The sequence below is a fragment of the Chelonia mydas genome, chromosome 8 (assembly GCF_015237465.2).
Source record: "Chelonia mydas isolate rCheMyd1 chromosome 8, rCheMyd1.pri.v2, whole genome shotgun sequence".
Lineage (NCBI taxonomy): Eukaryota > Metazoa > Chordata > Testudines > Cheloniidae > Chelonia > Chelonia mydas.
The window spans coordinates 65100745-65126096 of NC_057854.1; the positions used below are offsets into that span (position 1 = coordinate 65100745).

At 40.2% G+C, this 25352-nt stretch overlaps 1 protein-coding gene across 14 annotated transcripts in view; it reads right to left on the reverse strand.

The window, feature by feature from the left end:
• Nucleotides 1-18: 18 nt before the first annotated feature.
• GPSM2 (G protein signaling modulator 2) overlaps nt 19-25352 on the reverse strand; it is a 55994-nt gene continuing 30660 nt past the window's right edge. For 12 of the 14 annotated variants that reach the window (XM_043521534.1, XM_043521533.1, XM_037907643.2 and 9 more), the window contains 13 exons: nt 20554-20775; nt 17456-17591; nt 16941-17083; nt 15500-15623; nt 15088-15203; nt 13721-13876; nt 12627-12735; nt 11726-11855; nt 10490-10560; nt 6213-6389; nt 4497-4653; nt 4128-4345; nt 19-729 (listed from right to left, as the gene is read on the reverse strand). In XM_043521534.1, coding sequence (XP_043377469.1) covers nt 553-729; nt 4128-4345; nt 4497-4653; nt 6213-6389; nt 10490-10560; nt 11726-11855; nt 12627-12735; nt 13721-13876; nt 15088-15203; nt 15500-15623; nt 16941-17083; nt 17456-17591; nt 20554-20775 — 1936 coding nt within the window. In that variant the 3' untranslated portion in view covers nt 19-552. The remainder of the gene's footprint in view (nt 730-4127; nt 4346-4496; nt 4654-6212; nt 6390-10489; nt 10561-11725; nt 11856-12626; nt 12736-13720; nt 13877-15087; nt 15204-15499; nt 15624-16940; nt 17084-17455; nt 17592-20553; nt 20776-25352) is intronic. The other 2 variants (XM_043521538.1, XM_037907648.2) reach the window with 1 other exon arrangement.

Below are 25352 nucleotides of genomic sequence, written 5' to 3' on the forward strand. Positions count from 1 at the left end.
TCCAGGCACACACATGAGAGCAGTCAGAGGTAATTTATTCCTCAGTTTGTGGGTTTAAAAAAAAAACTGGTATAAAAAAAAGTTTTTAAAGGACATATAGAACTATGAAATTTGTATTACTGTTAATTTAAACTGTTATAAACTTGTAGTGTTTTAATCAATCAAGCAGAGTACTTTAAACACTACATCTTATTGATAACAATGCTATCCACTTTCTTTTAACTATCTAAAGTACTCAGTGACTCATTTAAACTTGACATACAGTTAATCTCTAGCAGTAGTAGGAACTGTAGACTGTACCTTTTGCAGAACACTGATCACAAGAGTGTACAACTGTCGGTTTACTAGCACTATTTTAAAAAAGTAAAACTAATACACTTTGAACGGAATATCCAAATGTTATTAGTGCTAGAAAAGCCATTTTCCTTTAAAGGTATATTATCGTTTTCCCTGCAAACAAAGGAACGTGATAGACTCTTTGTTAAAAATTACAGTACAATCTGATCCCCTAATCTTTGTTCTATAGTTGAAATTCCAACCAGGCTTCTCTTTCTAAAAGTCTTTGATAGGATTTGATCTCTTTGTACTCGAGGGTAAAGGGACTCTCTGTTCATCCATTCTCTTGGCCTGTGATCTCAAAATAAGGCTGAAGAAATCTTCATCAGGTACAGTTGGTCCTTTTGTGGCAGTTGATGGTGGAGCACATCTTTGATCATCTAATCTGGAACCCTAAAGATTTAACAAGGGTTAAAAATTTAACCAGTGCCTGTCAGAAGTGCAAAAGCTCATACAATAATACGATTACTATTTCATTGCTAATATTCTGTATTTTCTCACTGCAGAAAGTTTATTTTTATGCACAGGAACAGATTCATTAAAAGCCATCAGGATTTCTTATTAGTAAAACCACAGGGTTTTAATAAAATTATAGTAATATTGCCTCTAGAATACTGGCAGGATTAATACTAAGGGTATAATGCCTCATCCACTTACCAGGTGTGCAGGCAACTCAAACCCTTCCCTCCCCTCTAGCAGTTGAATGGGAAATACTATAACATACCCATTGAAGATGTCTCATCAAAAACATCCTGTATTAGAGTTGTGTGTGAAGTTAAGAATGTGATTTAGTTTAGTTTCTTGTAAGCCCGTTGAGGTGTGAGTAGTAAGTATGAAAAGAATAACCTTTTTCGTAGGGGAATATGTCGGTGACAAGGAAAGGTGAGCAATAACCTTACAATATTTTAGTTTTGTATTCCTATTTTCTATCTATATGGACACTAGACTCTCCCTCAACCTTATTAGTGCCATTACACGAGGGCATGTAAGAGAGTTAATTTCCATTCCCAATTTGATTTCTGTATCTGACATCACTCCTGTCGTTAATAAAGTAGGATACAATTGCAAAAGGCTTCAGCTATGTGTTTAACTCTGCAACTCAGGAATAAAATGGAAAATCAAACAGGAGAGGAATGGAAGAAGAGACATTTATTTTAAAAACAAATTAAATACCACGAACAAACCTGTAGCAGGATCCTTAACTAGGATTAGTTTATGCACACTTGCGTCTTACATAAAAGATGAAGAACCAGTTAATTCTGGCTCTGATCCAATTCCACTGCTAGCAATGGAAAGGTGGGTGGAACCCTCTAGTTTAAGCTTTTTTTGGCTACAGATTCTCTTGTTTTGCTATATTCACTTAAAAGCACAGTAAAACATTGAGCAAACTGAAGAGGTAAAGTTTATCTGGCTTCACAGTAGTTTCTGTAAGTATATCTGTATGGTCTGCTGCCATGCCCTTTAGTAATTCCTTACAGCAATCTTCTCATCACAACAGATTTCACATTCACAGTCTGATGCAAAGTGTGGCACTTCTGTGGCTACGGCAACAGATTTAGGGTAGAATTCAGGATCTTCAGTGTTAAGAAAAGGAACTAATGATTACATTCCATTTAATCCTCTTTCTGTTCTGGACCCAGCCTGACATTTCAGATCACTCATGTTAACTAAGTAGTAGAAATATTTCATAGCTTCTCTGTATTAAAAAGTTTTGTCCTTATGGAGGATCTGCCACTGCGCCCTAACCACCTTCAACACCCCTTCATGGACTGGGAGGGCCACTGGGGAGGGGGCTGCTGCAGCTAAAATGCTGAACAGGCTGTCCATGGGCTCCTTGGGCTCCTCCACCTCCAGCTTGTGGGAACCTGTTTAAGGAGCTCTTGATGAACCCTGAAGTCATATGGTGGCAGTGGGTTGGCAGGACCTGTGACCTCCACATCTAGGGATGATGAGGAAGGGGCTACTACCATAGGAGGGACTGGTTCCTCCTCCACTACTGGGGTTGCCTCAACTGGGACTGGGGTTGCAGTCTGTGTCCAGCACCAGCTGGGGTGGCACAGTGGTTCGCCTCTTGGATACAACCAAAGGTGACAGCTGGGAGTAGGATTCTGGCATCTGAGGGAACCGATTGCCATTACACCAACCACTGCCCCAGTCGCCAAGCATCTGCAGAAGGTCTGGCGCCAAAGTCTGATGCGTAAGGCTGATGCTGGTGTCTCCTCAGGATGGATTCATCCCTCGCCTCCGAAGAGAACTCCTCCTGCGGAGACCATGGTGGAGCCATTACCACTTCCGCCTGTCAGCTATGATGGGGGAGCTGGAGACTGGTGCTGTGGAGCCAGTGACATGGAACCGTAGATGTGTGTCACAAAGTAGGGATCAGTGCTGTGAAGCAGAAGACCAGTGGCATGTCAGAGACCACTGAGGTGGGCCCATGGAGGGTCTCTCTCTGGTGGGGACAACCTTCGACAACTCTGAGGAATCTGGTTGAGAGGATCTCAGAGCATGGGCAGCACCAGGAGGGACATTAGGCCCCTTGCTGCCTGCAATGCTTCCAGTGTTGATGGGACTCATAGGCGTAGGGTGCCCTGACTGCTCCCAGGAGTCAGCGTTGAGTCCCGGACTGGGCTTGTTGCCCTGGGTGGAGTCGCCACTACAGAGCGCAGCTCTGGGGAGGACAAATGGCCCGGCACAGGTATCACCTCATCAGTCACTCTCCACCTATCCTCTTTGGCACTGGGGAGCGCCCTCTTTTGGTGCGCAGTTTCTTGTGCCTCTTCCTTGGCATCGAAGACGGTGAATGGTGCCGGGGAGTACTCCGTACCACAGCTGATTGCTCAGTGCAAAATCAGAGCAGCACAACTCCAAGGTCAGTCTAAGTGCTGCTTCCAGTAACAGGGCCTTCAAACGAATGTCCCTGTCTTTTTGTGTGCATGTCCTGAAGCCCTGCAGATTTTGCACCTGTCCTTAATGTGGGCTTCCCCGAGGCACTTTAAGCAGCTTGAATAGGGGTTGTTCACTGGCATGGACTTAACATAGGCAGCAGACGGTCTGAAATCTGGGGACCAGGGCATGCCCCATCCTTATGACAATGTCCCGATATGGGACTGCTATCTACTTTAACTAACTACAGCTAACAACTAAACTTTTAACTATATACAGAACAACAAAGTCCAAAACCCACTGGAAAGCCTGCAAGGCAAGAAACATTGCAGCAACCATCCCGGGCAATAAGAAGGAACAGAGAGCAGGGGACTAGCAGTGCCCCTTATACTGGCGCATAATCACAGGCTCCAGGAGGTGACAGGGCCAGCCCCTATCGCTACCATTAAGGACAAAACATCCAGCAACTGTACATGTTGCGCATGCACACCTACCATGGAACTGACATGAGCAAGCAGTCGAAGAACCTCAATGTACTCATCATTTCAATATATTCTAGAAGATTAAATAGGAAGGTTTCATTCACAGATTGAAATTAGAGCCTAATATTTCTAGTATCAAGAGTCTTACTGATGTTGAGTGTAAATATTGCAGTGACATAAGTTAAAAACATGAAAAAAAACTCACTGAATTTTCTCTCCAACTCTGCACATATTACAGCACCCAGCACTTCTAGAGTGCTTTTCATATATCAATTTCGAAGTGCTCTACAGATATAGGCATTATCCCCATTTTTGAGATGAGGTAAATGAGGCCTTGTGGGGGCAAATTACATGAACACCCAGTTCTTTTGACCCTCCCATATAACTGAGCAGAATTTTTTCCACATACTGTTCTTGTTGACTTACTTGACATTTTATTAAGATATCAAAGAAGTCATCATCTGATTCTCTGTTGTTGCTAGCCATTAGGTGGCCAAGGACTGACTGACTGTTGTGCTGATTGAGACGAAGCCCAGGTAAATTGCTAAAGTTGGCTCGTTGATCATCTAGGCGGCGGCTCTGTGAGCTTGCAAGTAGATCTAAAAATTCATCAGTGTGTGGTGAGACCATGGAAGTAGAGAAGGCTAAAGGTGGAAGGAGAAAGCAAACAAGTTAGTCTGGAAATGTCTTGGAACAGTAAATCTTGTGTGTTAGAACAGTTTAAAAGACTGACATCAACCCAAACCAGAGGCACATTATTTGGGTAGATATTTTCAAACAATAAAAAAAACGTACATTTTCTCATTGTTTTAGATGGGGTGGAGGATGCTGCTCCAGCTGTCATTCTGCTCTTCTCCTGGAAACAGCATCTCTGATCATCCATCCTGTTGCTTTGAAACCGGCTCAGCAAGTCAAAGAACCCTTCATCACCAGTCATATCAGGACTGTTTTTCTGAAAAGATAGGCAAGAGAGTCAGGGAAACTTTGGGTTATGATTGTCTCCTATTGAACTGTAATGCAGAAGCTGTGGCAGTTGAATCTGTTCATGTTTGATACTTGGATATTGTTTAAACACGTTACAATGGAAGGTGATCAAGTCAACAAAACAAGCCTGCTTGTGGAAGATTTTTTAAAACAATTGAAATGTGAGCATTACATGGCAGAGTTAGTAGTCACCAGGAAACTAAAACTGCCAGGTATAAGTCAAAGACATGTTTCCAGTTGCTGCTCTAGTTCTCATTATCACAAATAGATTCTCTCCTCTGACCTCGATCAAGTTAACTTAATTTTTTTTGCTTCACTTCTTTCAAATTTAATACGAAATTGAACATATATATATTAATCTAGACAAAGCTAGTTCTGTACAGTAACTCCTCACTTAACATCGTCCCGGTTAGTATCGTTTCATTGCTGATCAATTAGAGAACATGCTCATTTAAAGTTGCGCAATGCTCCCTTATAACATTGTTTGGCAGCAGCCTACTTTGTCCACTGCTTGCAGAAAGAGCAGCCCATTGGAGCTAGCAGGTGGGAGCTTGGAACCAGGGTGGACTGGCAGCCCCACATCAGCTCCCCTACGTTCCCTCTGCAGCAGCTGCCCAGCAGGCTATCAATTGCCAGGCAGTTCAGCTGTCCCTCCCCCCACTGCCGTGTGTTGCTCCTGCCCTCTGCCTTGGAGCTGCTCCCAGGAGCCTCCTGCTTTCTGTGCAGCATGGGGGGGAGGGGGGGGAAGAGAGGTGCTATGTCAGGGTGTTTGTCTCCCTCCTCCCCATACCTCATCTCCACAGAGCGGGGGCGGGGGAACACACAGAGGGAGCTTGCTGGCAGCAGCTGCTGTCTCAACTTGCTGATCTACTTAAAAAGGTAGTGTACTTACAGTGGGCTCAGCGTACTTAAAGGGGCAATGCGCGTCTCTCTCTCTCACCCCCCCCCCCCGTCTCTCTCTCACACACAGAGACCCACCGTGTCTCTGGCATGCTCCGTCTCCTCTCTCCATTCATGCTGCCTTGTAGAGGGTGAGGCTACATTAACAACGTGTTAACCCTTGAGGGCTCAGCCGAGTACTGGTTCACCATTTAGCAGTAAGGCATTCCCTGGGAAATATTCCACCCTTTTACCACCACCTCAACCAAGCTTCACAATCATCATCGCTGTGTACAGTATTAAAATGTTTGTTTAAAACTTATACTGTGTGTGTGTGTGTATATATATAATTAAAAAAAAAAGTTGTCTGGTGAAAAAATTTCCCTGGAACCTAATCCCCCCTATTTACATTAATTCTTCTGGGGAAACTGGATTTGCTTAACATCGTTTCGCTTAAAGTAGCATTTTCCAGGAACATAACTACAATGTTAAGCGAGGCATTACTGTACTTTAAATCACTTTTTTCTGATCAAGTAAACAATAAGAACTGAAATTAACACACTCCAGAAATGAGCACTCATTTGTGCTATAGAAATTTTCACCAAACAAACAATTAAACCTGTTTAAGCTTTAGTTCTCCAAACATACCCTCTGAGAGCTTGGAAGTCGATGATCAATAGAATTACTAGCATCCTGCAGAACTTTGGAGGATGTGCCATTTTTGTACTTTTTGCCTTTTAATCGATTTACAAAGTGCAGCTTTGCTGAAGGTTTGGCAACCAGGGGTTTCTGCTTAGCAAGAATGTCACTGTTCCAGTTCTGAATCTAAGAAAACAAGAGTCAGATGAAACAATCCTTCTTTACATATGCTGCTGCCTATCATCTAATTAGCTTCACTCCCCATCAGTGAAGAATCTCTAGGTTATATTTCCTTTTCAGTAGATGGATGAACAAAATTTAACTGTTAGGTCACATCACCTGACTTGTGACTATGAAGTCCTCTATTATCTCTAACACACAGTAGTGATACTGCACAATTGAAATGAGCTCAAAGTCAGTGAATCAAAGAAAGAACATTCCATTCAGAGAGTGCTGCAAAATACAGATGCCTGCAAAAGTAAGAGAGAGAGAGACTCAACATATACCCAACCAGTTTTACACTGAGTCCTCCCCTGGGAACACAGAAAGCCCCCAGCAGTAGGGCTTGGAAAAGAATTAAAATCTTTCAATATTGCCAGTGAAATTTAGAACTGTAACTTAAGTTGTAAACTGAAATGCTAGAGCATTTTTTTAAGTAAACTTGTCTTTTCCTCAAAGTCAAACCCCTTAACATAAGAAACATAAGAACGGCCATACTGGGTCAGACCAATGGTCCATCTAGCCCAGCATCCTGCCTTCAGACAGGTGCTTCAGAGGGAATGAATAGAAAAGGTAATCATTAAGTGATCCATCCTGTGTTGCCCATCACCTGCTTCTGGCAAACAGAGGCTAGGGGACACTTCAGCACATGGTTTTGCATCCCTGCCCATCCTGGCTAATAGCCATTAATGAACCTATCCTCCATTAACTTATTTCGTTCTTTTTTTAACCCTATTATAGTCTTGGCCTTCACAACATCCTCTTGCAGAGTTCCACAGGTTGACTGTACATTTTGTGAAGAAATATTTCCTTTTGTTTGTTTTAAACCTGCTGCCCGTTAATTTAATTTGGTGACCGAAGTTCTTGTATTTTGTAAAGCAATTCAGATTTCCCTTTAAACTAGTCTCTTGTTTTTTAAAGAAACCTACATATAAACTCTCCTCTCCCCTAGTATTTCGAAACTGAGGTTACAGATTGGTATTCCCACATGTCTGGCATCTAATTAGTTTCACACTTCTAGGTAGAGCCCTGCGCGGATACAAAATTTATATCCGCATCTGATCCACTATCCACAAAAATAATCTGCAGATATCCGCAGGCCTTTAGAAATTAAATTTTGTATCTGCATCCAGTCACGATCCGCAAAAATGGTCCACGGATGTGGATATTTGTGGATATCCACTGATTTGCAGGGCTCTACTTCTAGAATCTGTGTGAACTGCAAGTGAGGACCTTATTAGATGTGCTGTCAGGGAGTCTTCTGTACTATTGAGCCACGAGCACCTAAAGAACCTGCTCCTCAAGCCAGAATTGGCCGCTCTTCTTTGTTCCCCCTAGAAGGATGGACTCCTGAAAGGGAGACCAGTACCTTCTCTCTTCCTCCTCAATGTGCACATAAACCAGTCCCACTAACACCAAGTTTGACATTGATGTGTTTTTCAGATTAGAGTATCGGCAGTGTTATAAATCACCCAAAATTGTTATGTTCATAAAAACCCTAATAAATCATAATTATATCCAGCAATGCCAGGACCTTGAACAAGGTCCTTTTACACAGCGTAGCAATTCTACATGGTAGATGATTATGAAATGAACGGTTTGATAATCTGTATCAAACCTTATGGGCTGAATTCATCACATGCAACTCCACTGGCTTCACTGGGATGAATTTAGCTGTCTGGTTCAACCTTTGACATTGGGAATCCCCAGCCTGAAATCCTGTCTCCCCAGAAGAACACAGTTGCAGATCAGCAAGAGGACACATTATACTTAATATATATGAATCACAATTTGACACCTGGTTGACGAAACATACCATTTGATTACATTTGCATTAGAAACTAACAGGAAGGATTTCCTACATAGCAATAGGCAGGAAAGCTGTTACTGTGCGTGCTTGAAGTGTGCAGGAAGATTTGGCAGACTTTGCTGGCATTTTCCACATTTTATCATTAAAAATTCCCAGCCTAGCCCAATGGTCTGGCAAAATAACAATGACACAACTCAACATATACCCAACCAGTTTTACACTGAGTCCTCCCCTGGGAACACAGAAAGCCCCCAGAAGTAGGGCTTGGAAAAGGAATTGGGGATAAGGGAGCAGCTCCAAGTGGTCCAACACAAAAGCAACAACAAAAAAGGAATTAAGTGCTCACTGATTTCATCCTCACATAACAGAATAAAATACAAAACACATTTGTGTCTCTAACAAATTCCCCTCAAAATGCTTTTCTAAAACAAAAATTCAGTGATAATTACAAATCAATGGCAGCTTCCAAAAGACACTCAATATTTGTGACATAGGAGTCTTTTAGAGCTTTTTCATGGGAAGCTATGCAGTTGAATTTTAAAATCAAACTTCTCCCTTGTTGCATAGATGCCAGACAACAGCAGCAGCATGGCTGTGAAAGCAGAGGTGGCTGCCAAAACAGAAGGATATCAGGGACCTAAGTCTGGTTAATGCTGTAAGGCAGACTCCTACTCAGAGATTAGTGTGCCAATATTTTTTGCCCTCTTGACATAATTATGTACAGCTGCATTAAAAGCTTATAAAGACTAAACAAATATTCTGGGTCTGACAAAGCCATTCATTGGCTGGCACTAACCCCTTCTTATTTGTACATTCTCTTCATGTTGGATATTCTAGCCATATCTTAAGGTCTTTCAGATCCTCTGGTTTAGGCCTTATCTAAACTCCAAAGAGCAGGCTCCTTAGCTGGGCTTTCCCCCCATTATGCCTTTGGAACCTCATCCCTCAACTCCTTCTCTTGAGTTTGTCAGAGTAGTATTTTGAAATGAGTCCTTTGTTACAGCTATGCTATGCTATTTAGTTTTGGTTTATTATAAAGGCACATTGGAAAACTCTCATTACACAGTACCCCAGGCTATACTGTTACATACAGAATCTATATTTTTAAAAGGTATCACCTAAGCAACGGTTTAAGTGATCAGAGCGGTACAGGATAAAAAACTTCAGCTGGAACTAGCTGAATGTTCAGCAGTACATTGTAGGAGATGCAGGCTGGAGGCCAAACTTAGGATCTTGCATATCAGTCCCAGCAGGGGCTCAGAGTGCAAGAAGTGACTTAAACTTCAGCACCATCAGCCGCCCAACATGTCCGTCCTGGAAGAGATTTAACCCTCTTATCTGCAAAACTAGAGAACAGGTTTGTACTATTGGAGGAGATGGGGATGAATAGTATCCCAGGATGGAGATTGAAGTAGAAGTTCCAACCTCCCATTAAAATCCTTTGGGAAACATGGATTTATACAAAATTGTCAACTTGGTTTGTGAGGCAAACAGGTTCACTTTAGATAACTCTTGCCTTGAGGTTAAGGTACATCACTCCTCGTCAGGAGACCTCTGTTCTATTCCCAGCTCTGATAGACTTCCTGTGTGACCTTGCAGTGAACCTTCCAGTGCCTCAGCTTTTACATTTCTAAAATATATCTACTTAACATGGATATGAAAGGCTTGATTGTTTGCAAAGTGTTCTGAGAGCCTCAAACAAAAAAAACTATAAAAATGTGATACATAAATAAAAAGATGGAATTGTTTCATAGCCAAGGAATGATCACTCTACTAATCTCTGGACAGCTTCCCTTTCATTTTATTTTGAATCACTTCTCGACTACACAGGTAAACTGAAGCTCTTAGGGCAAATATCTACTCCCTACATGCTTCTAATGTGTATTGCAGAAAATAAATTCTACAACCCTGAGAAAACATCCTCTAGTAAACCATTACACAGGACTGACTTTGCTACCATTGTGCTTTTGACCATGAATACGCTTTGCCACAACTAGTTTATTGAACGTCTCTGACTTCTCTAGATTTGTACCTGACACTTCCTTTCATTGATCAAGATTTTACTAGCCACTTTTAAAGGGGTTTGTATACAATTTCTGATGATCTTGCCCTAAAACCCATGATCCTATCATTTAAATGAAGAATTTATTTGGAATGATCCACGTTAGGCATTTCACAGCACTGGTGCACTGAAAGCTATGAAACATTACTGCAATTCTACTACTCAGAGCAGAAAGAAAAGGAAGGAAGTGCCAACCTTTTCAGGTGTTAATTTCATAAGTTCCATGTTTTCCATACTGTGACGGCGTCCTACTCTGGATCTTGCACCTTTGGGAAGAGATGAAATAAGACTAAATAAGTTGGTTGCCTATGAAGGGGAAGGATACATTTTCTACATTTCAAAGCTATGTTGTGGTATATACCATCTAAGGTTTAAGACACGGTAATTCTAAGTTCCAAAATGATGTAATAAAAAATATTAGCATGAAGTAAACATCTGTAGATTACACAGGCTGAAAACACTTGGTTTTGCACTTCAGAGTTGAAGGCTAATTACCTTAAAACACAAATACAGACTGTCTCCTTGTAATAAGATTCTTTGATCCAGGAATGCTATGCTCTGGCATCAAAATACCACACACTTTCTAAAAAGAATTGACATTACACTACACTACAAAGTCACAGAAAATCAGCTGAGTTTTGAAGAGGCTACACAACTGTGGATGGGAGCAGGGAGAGAAAGGTTTGATTAAGGAGCTTAGACAGAGGAAAAGGGACATCAGAAGAGCCCACAATTTTTGTCGTCAGCTCCCCAGTGCCAGTAAGAATGCTATGGACAAAGGAGGCAAGGCAAAACCTGTAAGCTGGTGCATAAAATCAGTCGTATCTCAAATTTAAAAAAAAAAAAAAAAAAAAAAAGGTGTTATATATTTGCTCTCATTTAAAAAAAAAATTAGCCACAAAGACAAATGAAAACAATGGACTATAGAGCAAAAATCAAACTGTTTGCATCCTTTCCAGCTCTATTAAGATGCATATAAATGTTGCTTTTAATTTTTTTAAAAATGGGATTGTATTAAGCGTTTTTTCCTCTAATTTGGAAAAAAGTCAGGTCCTCAAATGTCTCTCTTTATTAGAGGACTCACATTTTTGGAGGATCTGCATAGCAACATCAGCCTCTCTTCTCCCCTTAAATGAAGTGGTTGGGGAACATTCAGATTTAGACCATTCAACTTGTGGAGAGGAGAGAGACAGGCCTGCAACAAAGGCTGTCCGATACCATGATGCAAATCTTCCAAACACACAAAGGTCCCTTTATCAAAGCAGAAAGGCCCAATATTCCAAATGGAACAAGCAGATACTTGGACGCGGGGAGGAGGAAGGGGGACAGGGGAGTGAGAAACAAATTCTAAAGCCTCTGTACACAATAAAGGAGGAATCATTTTTTCCTCTCAACTTCATCTAAAAAAATATGCTGGAAGGAAACACTTACCATTCAAACTATTATCTACAGCATGGATTTCTGACATCAAGGAGTTGTTTGTGCTGTAGCTTAGACCAAGCACCATTTGAAGATCTGAGAGGTTAAGTCTAGCTGTTAATTCTCCACTTCTATCCCCTACCTGCAACCAAGTGGATTTGAATATATTTATTTGATTATTATTTATTTCCTCCAATTTCTAAAAATGTAACTATTGGTATCAGTCGCATGCTCTGAGCACCTATCCCATGAATCAAAATCTAACACACAGCAAGCATGTGTGTGTATATACATATGCGTGCGCGTGTGTTCTCATTTTGCAATTGTGGGCTGAGGGGGATATATACATCTCAGCCCACAATTGCAAAATGAGAACACACTGCTTATGGATTTAAAGTTTCTGTTCAACATCTTAAAATCTGGTGTGCATTTAGGCAAAGTTGACTGATGCACCAGAGAAAGCAAACAGCATTTCATAAGGTGACAGAAAATAGAAAGTGAAGAATTAGTCTACTGACAACTTATATGTTGCTATTTTTGCCAATTTTTGTTGATATTTAAGAAAATCTACGAATGCCGTACCTTTTGCTTTCCAAGAATATTACACGATTACTTTGGGTTTATGGCCTTGACACCACCACAGTGGTGACACTTCTATATAGAAAGATTGTTCCTAAATCTTTTTACTAATGCATTAGGTGCAAATATGCACAAAGCCACAACTATTTTTCCTCTTCACACAGATTTACTGGGGCCCCTGTAAACTAACCCGGCCCAGATGACACTACTTTGACACAGATTTTTTATTGTCTTCCTCCAAACACAGTGTGTCATGCAGTCTGGATGTTTGACATGAGAAAGATCTTCAAGAGGAAAAGCCAACAGCCAAGACATAAGAATGCGCAAGTCATACCTCTCTTGAAATTTCTAAATGCTTTTCTGCAAAGTGCATAGCTTGATCATGATTTCCTAATGCTGTGTACGCATTTCCTAAACTCCAGCATGCTCTTCCTTCACCAATTCTGTAATACATTTAAGCAAACATTCAGTTGTAATCCCAGGTGGTCAGAATTTCATGCTGTAACTTCTGGGACAGAATCTGTTGCTGGGCCCAGTAAGCATAGGAAAACTCCCATTTCAAGCACCAAAATATTAAGTACATTATAGTCACTACTGAAAGACATTTAACCAAGTATTTAAACCATCTATTCAGTGTTCATTTAAAACATTTACTATTTAAATTAGGAATTTTGTGAAGGTGAGATCTTTGATTTTTTACATTACAGAACAGACAAATCCCTCCTTCAGTCTTGTGAACATTATGACTCAAATGACAAGATGCGGATAATGGTACAAAGGACCCAACAGTTTAAAAATGCATAGGGACCACATTTTGTAACCCAGTTCATAAGCATTTTTTGCTTGAATTGCATTCTCTTTAACACTTGTCTTTCTCTACAAATCAATAAGCATAACATTTAAAAATTACAAAGCAATTTTAGTTGCCCTGAATATTAAAATACAGGGCTTAAAAATTATCTGCATTTAAAAACTATATCATTTTAGTGGACTTGTCCTTTTCTTTCCAATTCATTCCTCCCCAGTGAAGGCACAAAAGCGTATCTATTGGTATGAGAAGGCTGCAAAATTATAGCAATCATTAGTTTCAAAGTAAAGATTGAGAGCGGCTGCGTCTTCCCTTAACAACCAACCAAAAGACCGACAGAGGTGGAAGTCAGTCTAACAGTAACAGTGATTCCATAAGTCACGGGCTACTCTTCATCTCAATGCACCTGCACAAAGTCTACCTTTCATCTCAGGATTCACTAATGTGATACCTTTAAGACTACCACTTTTTCCTCTGAAGGGTGTAATCCTATAGCCAATCCATGCTGGGAACTCGTATTGATTTCAATGCAAGTTCCATATACAGAACAACTATAGGAGACGAAGGGTATCCTATTATCCCTTAAGTTAAATATACAATATTGGCTCCAAAGGACTTACCTATCATTCAGTTCCTGAGCGATTGTAAGGTGCTTCAGATGATAGTCAATTGCTTTTTCATAGTCTTGGAGCAAAGTGTATGTATTTCCAAGACTGTAACAAGCCTGTGCTTCCACAGCTCTGTCTTTAAGCTGTCGAGCCAGTTGTAGTGTCTTCCTAAGAGAGTGGATTATTAGCCTCACAAAATCACTATAGGAAAAATTCTGTTCTCAGATCTGTCACTACACCTGTCCAACCCCACTGAAATCAATACAGTTGTCTGGGTAAAATGGTAAAATCCAACCTTGGTTTTGCAAATTAGCTGCTAATAATCATCCCACAAGAGAATAATTACAGTTTTTCCACTTTCCATTTCTCTCAAACCTTAAAATGGGGGGGAGGGGGGAAGTCCCATTGATTTCAATGGGAGGAGGACTGGGCCCTTAAACTGCATATTCTAACTTTAGCCAGCTGCTTCATTACTGCATTATTTATGCTGATTTTCTTCACTGTATAAAAAAAATCCAGAGTATAATTTACAAAGTCTGCTGCCAACTTTAGAAAATAACAGAAACAGTAAATGTTTAATCAATAGGAGTAGGTAGTGTTAAGATACTTCTGCAGCTATCAAGGCAGCCAATCCCTAATGCTCAACAAGGATTGACTTGACTGGTCAAACAGTTAACTGAGTCAGCAATGTTCAGGTCAGTTCTGCTCCCTTTTGAAAACATTAGGAGGCCTGGGCTTCAGAGCTGAAATCTGAACTCATATGTAGCCCATGTACCTAACCTACCGAATGCAGATATTTTAGCTTAATTTTACTGAACTCTGTGCAGCAACTATATTTGCCTTGCTGTGCAGAAGATTAGCAGATAAAAAAGGGATGTTCATGAATAAAGCATGAGTATACAGCCCACTATGCAAGACTGCCTTTGGCATGTTTCAGTTATTTCCTAATGCACTACCGATCTCAATACAAGTACTTAAAGTCTGTGGATCGTCATCCTAGAATTTGGTGGGTATCAAGGCAACACGCTTAGGACACAGGAGAAAGCTAGTAAAAGCATGTCAACAGAAAGCAATAACCTGTACTATGGAGAAGTGCCCCTTTAAATATTCCCTCTTACTAGAAAAGGTAGAGAAGACATAATACAAAAATCCAGACTTTAGGAAAGGCTGAACAGTCAAATGACTAGAAAATTAATTTAAAAATTCTGTTAAGCACTGCATAATTAATTCTCTCCCAATTTGTGTTGTAAGGATTATTATAAAGCAGTATATCAAATACTAAGCATTATTATTACTAAACAGCGGTAAAGACTTGCCTACTTTGATTATGTAAAAAAGGATTGGTACAATGTTTATATATAAGAAATAAATTAACTAACTTGTAGTATTCAGAAGCCGTTTCAAATTCGCCCAAGAATATGTAGGCATTTCCAAGATTGCTGTATGCTCTTCTTTCAGCAGCTCTATCACCAAATTCTTTTGCAATTAGGAGACGCTGAAAAACACATAATCTTACTGATGTACTCAGTTATTGTACTTCACAAAATTTATCTGCAAGAACACGTTTATAGGGCTTTACCACTTCATATCAACATTTGTTTGTTCTTCAAGCAAACAACTCTTGAAAAGATTGTACAAGTGCTTGAATCCGTACTATTAAGTATCAATGAAGCATGGTAAGTTAGCATTTTAAAAGTCTACAGAGACAATACATGCATACAAAGGATCAATCAACAGCTGAAAAATGTTCTGCTAAAGTAAACAAAATTCCATAGAAGTACAGTCTTGTACCTGTTCATGGGCTATAACAGCATTCCTGAAGTTTCCTAGAAGGTAATGTGTATTCCCCAGATTTCCATACGCACGTCCCTGGGCTGCTCTATCACCCAACTCTGTCACTATTGTCAAGTTTTCCCTGATGAGGGGGAAAGAAAAAAAAAATAAAAAGAGACCTAATAAGTTGTTCATAGGAAACTACAAGCCATAAAATAATTGGTCTTCCCATTACTACAAAGGAAAAGATTATTTTCCCTTTACTGGCTAAGTGGCCTTGACGTAGCACTAAGCATTATCTAGTCTGATACCAGCAGATACTAGACTGTTTTATCCTCCGCAGGCTGGTGGGCTCAACTCTTGGAAGAGGGGAAGATCATCTGCTCAGAACCTGCTAGCCAGTCTCAAAGTACATCCATTCTCCTGTGACAGTTGTGGCGTTTCCAGCACAAAGTGGGTAAAGGTTACTTAAAGAAAAAGACCAAATGTCGACTCAGATCTGCTGATGCACAGGTCTTACCTTTTCATCTCTTACCCTGGTTTCTGAGCAGATGGCAGGGCCCCAAGATGTTGGAGTGACTTATAACACGTAAAAACAACGAGAAGTCCTTGTGGCACCTTAGAGACTAACAAACTTATTTAGGCATAAGCTTTTGTGGGATATAACCCACTTCATCAGATGCATGGAGTGGAAAATACAGTAAGCAAGTATAAATATACAGCACATGAAAAGATGGGAGTTGCCTTACCAAGTGGGGGGGACAGTGTTAACGACGCCAATTCAATTAGAGTGGATGTAGCCCATTCCCAACAGTTGACAAGAAGGGGTGAGTATCAACAGAGGGCTTGTTAGCACTACAAAAAGTAATTTCCCCCCTGTTGATATTCACCCCTTCTTGTCAACTGTTGGGAATGGGCTACATCCACCCTAATTGAATTGGCCTCGTTAGGATTGACCTGCCATTTGGTACGGCAACTCCCATCTTTTCATGTGCTGTATATTTATACCTACTTACTGTATTTTCCACTCCATGCATCTGATGAAGTGGGTTATATCCCACAAAAGCTTATGCCCAAATAAATTTGTTAGTCTCTAAGGTGCCACAAGGCCTCCTCGTTGTTTTTACTGATACAGACTAACATGGCTATCCCTCTGAAACTTATAATAGGTAGAGATAGATAACAGTTGTGTGGTATTACAGAGAAGCAAATAGCAGGAATGAAACCAAAACCACTCTAAAAAAAATCCCCACGTATGACTCCTTTACTCCTTTCATGTTTTATTAACTTATCCCAAATGCCAACATATTGTTGCTGGTACCATTAACTGGTGCTACTCTATACTTTAGTTCACAACACTGAAGGTTTCTTAATATTTTAAACTATTTATATGCTCCTAAGCTCCTTGAGCTAGTGATTTTTCTCTTTTCAGTCACAGCCTTTTGAAATCATTACTTACTCATAATAACCTGCAGCTTTTTGTAATGCAGCCTTTACTTCATCTGGAAGTTCCCCTGGATCATGAGTCCCAGCACAGGCTACATTTTTCCCTTTGGAGTGATACACATTTCCAAGATTATAAAGTGCTCTTGCTTCTCCAACCTAGAACAGAATATCAGTATGTCGGAAAGATTCCGAAATCCTGTGCAGCTCTGTGCTGTATCAACTATTAGAACCATCAGCCAGAGAAAGCAAGTTTCTCAACTATTAATGGGGAGCTATGATCATTTTGGAGAGTTACACCCCCAGAGCATCCCAACAAAGCAGTTGTGCCTGTGCCTCTGGTGCTTCCACCTGTAATATCCTAAGTAGGAGCACTCAAACTTGCAGGTATCTTCATAATGTAAGTGGTTACACGACAAGCCACTCAAGACCACTATACAAAGACTCATCAGTATGTGCTAGTACTTCTATAATTATTGTTCTATAAAATTACAGCCAGATTGACAGTAACTGAATGTTCACCATTCTTACCTTGTCATTAAGCTCTCTGGAAATATCTAGGTGCCTTTGACAACAAACAATAGCATCTTCAAAATTCCCAAGCACCTTTAAGGTGTTTCCCAAATTACCACTAGCTTTAGCTTCACCTAGTTGATCTCCAATGGTCCTGAAATTAAAAGAATACAATAATCCAGTAAATCCTGTACATTTGCAACAGATATATGTTCAATGCACTGTAAACAGAATTACATGGAAGGTTATTTCTCTTCATAAGATCTACACTAGTATAAAGTGCACATTTCGTTCACAATTTATAAGGTTATAGGTTTATTTTTCTTTTATAAATAAATTATATGCACACAGTTCAATTGTAGAATTCAGCTTAGCAGAAACTGGGGGACATTTATTTTAATTTTATTAGAACTGCTATTTACTGCCTTTGTGTATGGTGTGACACTGCACCCCATATTCTTCATAGTGATATTAGTAGGATATAATTATATCATAATTATGATGTATTTTATGCAAGATAAGGCATGTGAGGTATCACTGGAAAGGTTATGGGTTGCTGAATATGATTATCCTATTTGTATGCATGTATCATTTTTGTATCCGAAGTTATGAATATTGACTATTTATCTATTTCACAGGTAGCTATTCCTGGACAATGCCCACTAGGCAAAATGCTCTCCGTCTAGATCAAGGGTGGCCAACCTGAGCCTGAGAAGGAGCCACAGTTTACCAATGTACATTGCCAAAGAGCCACAGTAATAAGTCAGCAGCCCCCCATCAGCTCCCCCCCCCCCCACTCCCAGCACCTCCCACCCACCGGCAGCACCACTGATCAGTGCCTCCCTTTCCCTCCCAATCAGCTGTTTTGTGGCATGCAGGAGGCTCTGGGGGGAGGGGGAGGGCATTGCAGGCTCAGGGGAGGAGCGGGAAGGGGTGAAGTGGAGGCAGGGCCTGTGGCAGAGCCAGGGGTTGAGCAGTGAGCATCCCCTGGCACAGTGGAAAGTTGGCGCCTGCAGCTGCAGCCCCGGAGTTGGTGCCTGTACAAGGAGCTGCATATTCACTTCTGAAGAGCTGCCTGTGGCTCCAGAGCCACAGGTTGGCCACCCGTGGTCTAGACGGCTGGCTGGGAAGGGCCCATTCAGGTTAATGAGCCATCCAGAAGAAACAATAGGATTTAGGAGAAGCTTGTCTCCCACCTGTTGAGCCTTCCTGTGAACCTGCCAAAAAGACAGTGGGGGATGGCTGCTGTGACTCTATAGGGACATGTGACCAGATCACCTGGTGCTGGACTCCATCTTGGGATTTTAGTATTTTTCCCATTGACTGGCGTGGGAACCAAGCTTTGAAACACAGGATTCCCACCATATGTAAAAGCTATATAACGCAGGGGAGTGACATCATTGAGGTTCTTTACTGACACCCCACCCAAGAAGACTCCTGGAAACACCTAAGAAACAAAGACTGAACTTGCAGAAGTGCTGGACCCAGACTAAAGAGATTTTTAGCCTGTGAATGGAACACCTGGGGATTCCAAGCTGTAAGCAAGTGCAGCTTGCCTCTTAAGAATCTGCAGCCTGCTTGTATCATCACTTAGGGTGAGAATCTGCTATTCATATCCAATCTATTTAGTATATTAAGCTTAGTTCGCGTATTTTGTTTATTTGCTACGTAATCTGCTTTGATCTATTTGCTATCCCTTATAATCAATTAAAAAATTTATCTTCTGTAGGTAATAAAAAAAAAAAAAAAAAAAATTAACTTTCTCTAATCCAGGGTGTGAGAATCATAACTTGGGGTGAAAGGCTGTTGCATATTCCTGTCCACACTGTGGGAGGGGGCGCATTTTTTGAGCTTACACTATATCATTCCCTGTGCAGCACAAAATGGAATAATTCTGGGTTTATACTCCAGGGGGGGTGTCTGCCTGAGGAGCTGGTAGGTACCCTAGCTGGAGCCTTCCCATACAGGGGCTGGTCAGAGAGCCTGCCTGCATTTAACTATAGCTGGATGTATCCCTTTGTGTATGTATGCTGGTGAAAGAGCAGGCTAGAGAGGACTTTGCAGCTTGTCACAGCAGTACAGTGTAAAAGGAAGCCCAGGTTTGTAGGTCAGGAGGGCACATTGGTAACCCGGTTTCTGTTGGCACCCTGGAGGGGACCAGTCACATATGCCACAGCTTACTTATTGGTATGTTACACCAAAAAACCCAGGACCCTGGAAGATAATTGTGATAGTACTCTAAAGAAAGAGGGGAAAAATGTCAATGCAAGAAGCTATTTTTCTTCTGGAAATGTGAAATCTCTGGCTTGAATCTACAATTGTTGTCTGCTGTAATTTGTCTTTGGGGGGACAAGGATGAAATCAATGCAAATTAATGTGTCAATTCTAGATATCTTTACTATGCAAAGTTGGCAATGAATAGTTAGGTGTCACAACTTGGTGTAATAGCACTATGTTCATACCTTCCCCGGAACCTAAATTAAGGTCTATTAGAACATTTGTCTTCATGAGGGAGGAAAAATTTCAAATGCAACAGTCAAAGATAATTATCCAGACCTCCTGCACTTAAGGTATAATTTTTTTCTCACTGTTGTATAGGAACAGCTTCTTTAGATTATACTGCTGAAAACTTAAACATGGAAGTCTGAAAACTAGAAGGGCTTGGAAAAAAGAATCAAATATATGTAATGAAAAGCTTAAAATGTTAAAAGATACCTGTAGAAACACCACATGAAATGTACATACTTCGTATATTTTAATCACATCATCACATAATTAGTTTTAAAGAGAAATATACTAGTGAGCTGTGTCTATTAAACAATAATGGCAGCTTAATTTTTGGAGAGCCAGGTAGAGTTAGCTTTAGAAACAGGAAAGGGTGAAGAACTGATGGATTTAAAGAGGAAGCTGTCACAAATCTGGCAACCCTACCTCTCCCCAGTAAAGCGATAGCCAAATTATTTGCCAGAATACTAACCGCCACCCAATCTCCCACCACTAGCACATCAATGTCTCTAACAAGCATTAACAATGAATGTTTCACTGAACAAACCATTGCTCATCTTCACAAGAACAGAACGGAGATTGAGGATGTACCTAATGGAATACAAAATTACCTTGCAAGGGTTAAATCATGGTGGTGGTATTCCAGGGCTTTTGCATATTCATGCAGGTAGAAATAAGCATTGCCTAGCTGACTGTAAATAGCACTAAGTGTTTTTAGATCTTCTGTTCCAACCTGAACTGCAGCTTCAAAGAAAGACACGCCAGCTCGACAATCTCCTGCTTTACACAGTCGCTCGCCTTCCAAGGCCAGCTCCAGACAGGAAGCTTCCATTCTGCACAATTTGAAGGGGAAAAAGGTAACGTTCAGTCTAAATATAGTTCTTTCCATAAGAGCCTGAATTCTGAAGACATTTATGCACAGGAAGTTTCTCTGAATACTAGAAACCTACAAATACACATTAAAAACTCTCTACGTTTGTTTGGAACAAGGTTTCCTTATCACAAAGCAAGCATTAAGTTTACTACTATTACATTATATAAACTGGTGCTGGTAACGAATGTAGAATGTTCTACACAAAGTCAGGAGAGAAAAATCCTCTCTCAATATCTAAAACCAAAAATTTGGATATTGGGCTAGGTCTCAGCCAATCAGGGCCGTCCTTAGGATTTATGGGGCCCTACGCAGTATTATTAAACTGGTGCCCCTTTGCCCGATGGCAGTCCAGGCTTGCAGCCCAGGGCAGGGGAGGGACGAGGCAGGAAAGGATACTGAGACTCACGGCAGCGGAGACACTCAGTTCTCCGCAGAGACCCCTGTACCCTCTCCCTCATGCAGAATGCGCGGCGCTGGCGCATTTGGCTCTGTGAATATGGCCCAACCCTAAGGAGACTGCAGTGCACACTGGGTGTGCGGGAGCCGACCCGCTCTTACCTGCTGTCATGGGCAGTGGGTGAAGCTGCTGCTTGGGGAGGCTCGCATACACCTGCTCCGTCCCAGGCCCCGCCCTGCTCCACCCAGGGCCCTCCCTCTCCCCACTGTCTCCTTCCTCTCTTCCCTCCCACACCCTGCTCACCCCTTTCCAGCCAAATCCCTGAACCAAAATGAAGCAAATGACATTTGGAAAAAACACACTTCTGCAATTTCTTTCTAAAGAAAATGAAGCATGTTTTCCATTGCATGCCAGATGGTGAAGACTGGATATGCAGAAGGTACCTAATTAAAAGCACTAAACTGGGAAATAAAAAATGTCAGTCACAAGTTTTTTGATATGCCCTGAAGTTTGTCAGAGATTTAGTTGCAAAAACTTTGTAGGAAGGGTGAGTCAGCTGTCTTGCTGAATACAACATTAAATATTATGGAATACATGATGCAGCTCTTCTCTGTTTTACATTCTCTTAATCAGTATTTCTAAGTTGATTTTACATTTTAAATGTACTCTTAAGCCTTCATAAAGTTATCATTCCAGATTACTACATATTTAACTCACTGAAACAAAGATGTTATTTTAAATTAATCAGTCACAGAGGTTTAATGTGTTTATAACAATGTTCATTGCTTTTAGAAAAAGGGAACACTAATTTACTTTGTGTGACCACCATAACAAGAGACATGTTTATGAAATTTCACCAATTTTGAAAAATGTGTTTCCAAAGATTTTAGGCATAACAAAGGATTTTATATCTCACTAGGTATCGATTTTGCTGGAGGGTTCTCTTAAAACTAGTTCATCAGCTAGTCAGAAGTAAAGAAAGGGAAACACTTTGTCCAGCTATCTAGAAGGAAAGGGGTGTTGTCCCTTTAAGGGCTCTCTTCAACGGGAGAAAGGGATGGAGAGAAAGGACAAGACGACTTTGGAAGCAAGTTTTTTGTACTATAGTAATTAAAATTAAAATGTGTATTTTAGACAAGGGTGGTCTTTTGAAGGATTTCTTTAAAAAACTATTTTTCTGAAGAGCCAAGCATTTAAGGCTAAAGATGTTTGTGCATCTAAAAATCTATGCAAGGATGTTTTAGAGATGTGATTTTATAATCTTCACCAACTCACTAATTAAAATTTGATTTAAAAATATTTCAACTAAGGTCCTGTAGACTAACATGTTCTGAGTAAATATTACAGTAATGCACAACTGTTTTTGTCAGTAAATTCAGAAACTAACAGTATATACCTGGGGGTTGGCAAATGCCTGTTAAATGGCTTCATTACCACTTGCGTGGCTCTTTAACAGTTTCAATGTTGTGCTAATAGGTCTGGCAGGCTGGAAGGCCTTTTCACTTTTAAGTTACTAGATCCCCTCTGGAGTAAGAGTCACCAGGCTGCCGCAGTCAGCTGTGGGAGCCTGCAGGAAAGGTCAGAACAGGGATAGGAAGAGCTGGGAGCATGGACACTAAGACCAGTGGTGCCCCAAATTTTCAGGTGCCCTAGACAGCCACATATGCCTAAGGATGGCCCTGCAGCCAATTACTAGGAAAAATTTTGTCAGGTTTTAGCAGATAAACCAAACCTAAACACTACAGTGTAGTCTGAGCAACTACTACAATTTTGCAAAAAGAAAAGGAGTACTTGTGGCACCTTAGAGACTAACCAATTTATTTGAGCATGAGCTTTCGTGAGCTACAGCTCACTTCATCGGATGCATACTGTGGAAACTGCAGAAGACCCAATTTATTTGAGCATGAGCTTTCGTGAGCTACGGCTCACTTCATCGGATGCATACTGTGGAAACTGCAGAAGACTGTCTTCTTTTTCTTTTTCTTTTTGCGAATACAGACTAACACGGCTGTTACTCTGAAACCTACTACAATTTTGAAATTTGTAGGACCAAACCTTGAGGTCTTACCCAGGCAAGTTTTCATTAAGGTCAAATGGGATTTTGCCTTAGTAACAACTGAGAAAAAACAAAGGAGATCAAAATTCAGCCCATTCAAGAGCGCTCTCTCTCAACACTATTCTTGTTCTTCGTCTCTCATTGTCATTCCAGCAAGGAAACCATGCAGCATTCGAGAACAAAACTGAAAACTTTCCTATGAAACGTCCTATTTCTCTCAGAAGAATACAATAGATGAGGCAGGGTGTTTTCTCTTCTCATTTATGCCTCCTGCCACTACTATAGCACAAATAAACAAAAACAAACAAACAAGTCCCTCTTTAGAGCTCAAAAGTCTAAGTTTGCTTAGAAAATGTAACAATTTGAAGTGAAGAGAAGCGGATTTGTTCAACATGGAATAAGGATTTTTAAAATATCCTGATTATACTGAAACTTATTTCCACATCAATATTGCTACCATGCAGAATGTGCTCTTAAGAGATAAAGTGTTTGATTTTCCAGAGATTTATGATATTTTGGCCTTATATAAAACCTTAAGGACTCTAAAATGCTTTACAAAGGTTATAAAAGTTCCAATATTTAGGTGAGCTAAAAAATTCTACAGTACTGTCAAAAGTATCAGCTGACATTTGGTTTGGGCAAAATATAAACTGATGGTTTCAATTTTAATAGATTTATGGTTTACAGTAGCTTAGAAATGAAAAAGGATCCAGTTTTACATGTGCTCGCTCATCTGATGTATGCTATTAGTTAGTCAGTAGAACTACAGTAACTTCCCCAGCTGAGGTTCTGCCCCAAAAAGATGATATTTTTCATTTTAAAGTTAGATACCATAATTGCCTGCAAAATGTCATGCCTTTTTTTTAAAAACAGCTAACAGAGAAACATTTAAATTAACTATTGAACAAGTACATTCACTACTTTTTCTAACGTTTTAGGTACAATATTTTCCAACTCACTTCAATGGTACTTGCCATTAGATGGCCTTGTAACGTCAATACAACTCTATGGAAACTAAACGGCACTGTAAAGAACAAAGTGAATCAACTACCCAACAAACAGACAACAACAACAGTATGTATCTCAATTAAGGTTGTTTTACTCAGAAGAAGCAGTCAGATACTTGGAAGATGTTTCACTAATGTGAGCCAAAAATGTGAATAGTTACAGATATTTTCTGCATTGTTTACAATATAGCACGGCTATCAATTTATAAAGTAGTACAAAGTAAAGTTGCAACAAGAGTACATTTTGAGCTTAGGCCATGCACAAAGCAGCTTTGTTAGGAGAGCTGCAATAATCAAAAACACCCTCCTTGTGCATTCAATCTTATAAACTGCTGAATTGTTAGTAATTACACATGAACATTTTCTACTGTTCCTCAAAAGACCCATACCTAAACAAAGACGTCAGGATTCTCAATCTGAAGTAGTATAACCACATTATTTTCAAAAGTATAGACATTTATATAAGCATTAAAAAAGGTAATATGCTAATAAATTCCAAAAATAAAAGAGAAGTCCATGCTTTGGAAAAAAAAATCTGACAAACTGAAGTCTTATTCTGGAAAACCACTCACTAAAATATACCCATAACTTCTAAAAATTGTTCTTTAACTTGGTTTACAAAGTAGATACAACAGCTACTCAATACCAAACTGCCTTTCATCCCCAAAACGATCTTTCAGAATCTAATAATTGCTTATTCTCAGCATAACATTTTAAATGCAATTAAAACATTTTCTATTATTAGTGTTCCTTTCCATCACTAGGACAACCAGTTATAACTCTTCATCCGATGTTCTCTATTTTTTATTAATTATTCTGCACAACTGCAACATCATGCATTTCTAGGCTAAAAGGAAAACTCTTTGGCCTCTGAGTTATTTAAAAAAGGAGTACTTGTGGCACCTTAGAGACTAACAAATTTATTTGAGCATAAACTTTTGTGAGCTACAGCTCACTTCAGAGCTTATGCTCAAATAAATTTGTTAGTCTCTAACGTGCCACAAGTACTCCTTTTTTTTTTGTGAATACAGACTAACACGGCTGCTACTCTGAAACCTGAATTGTTTAAAGTTTTT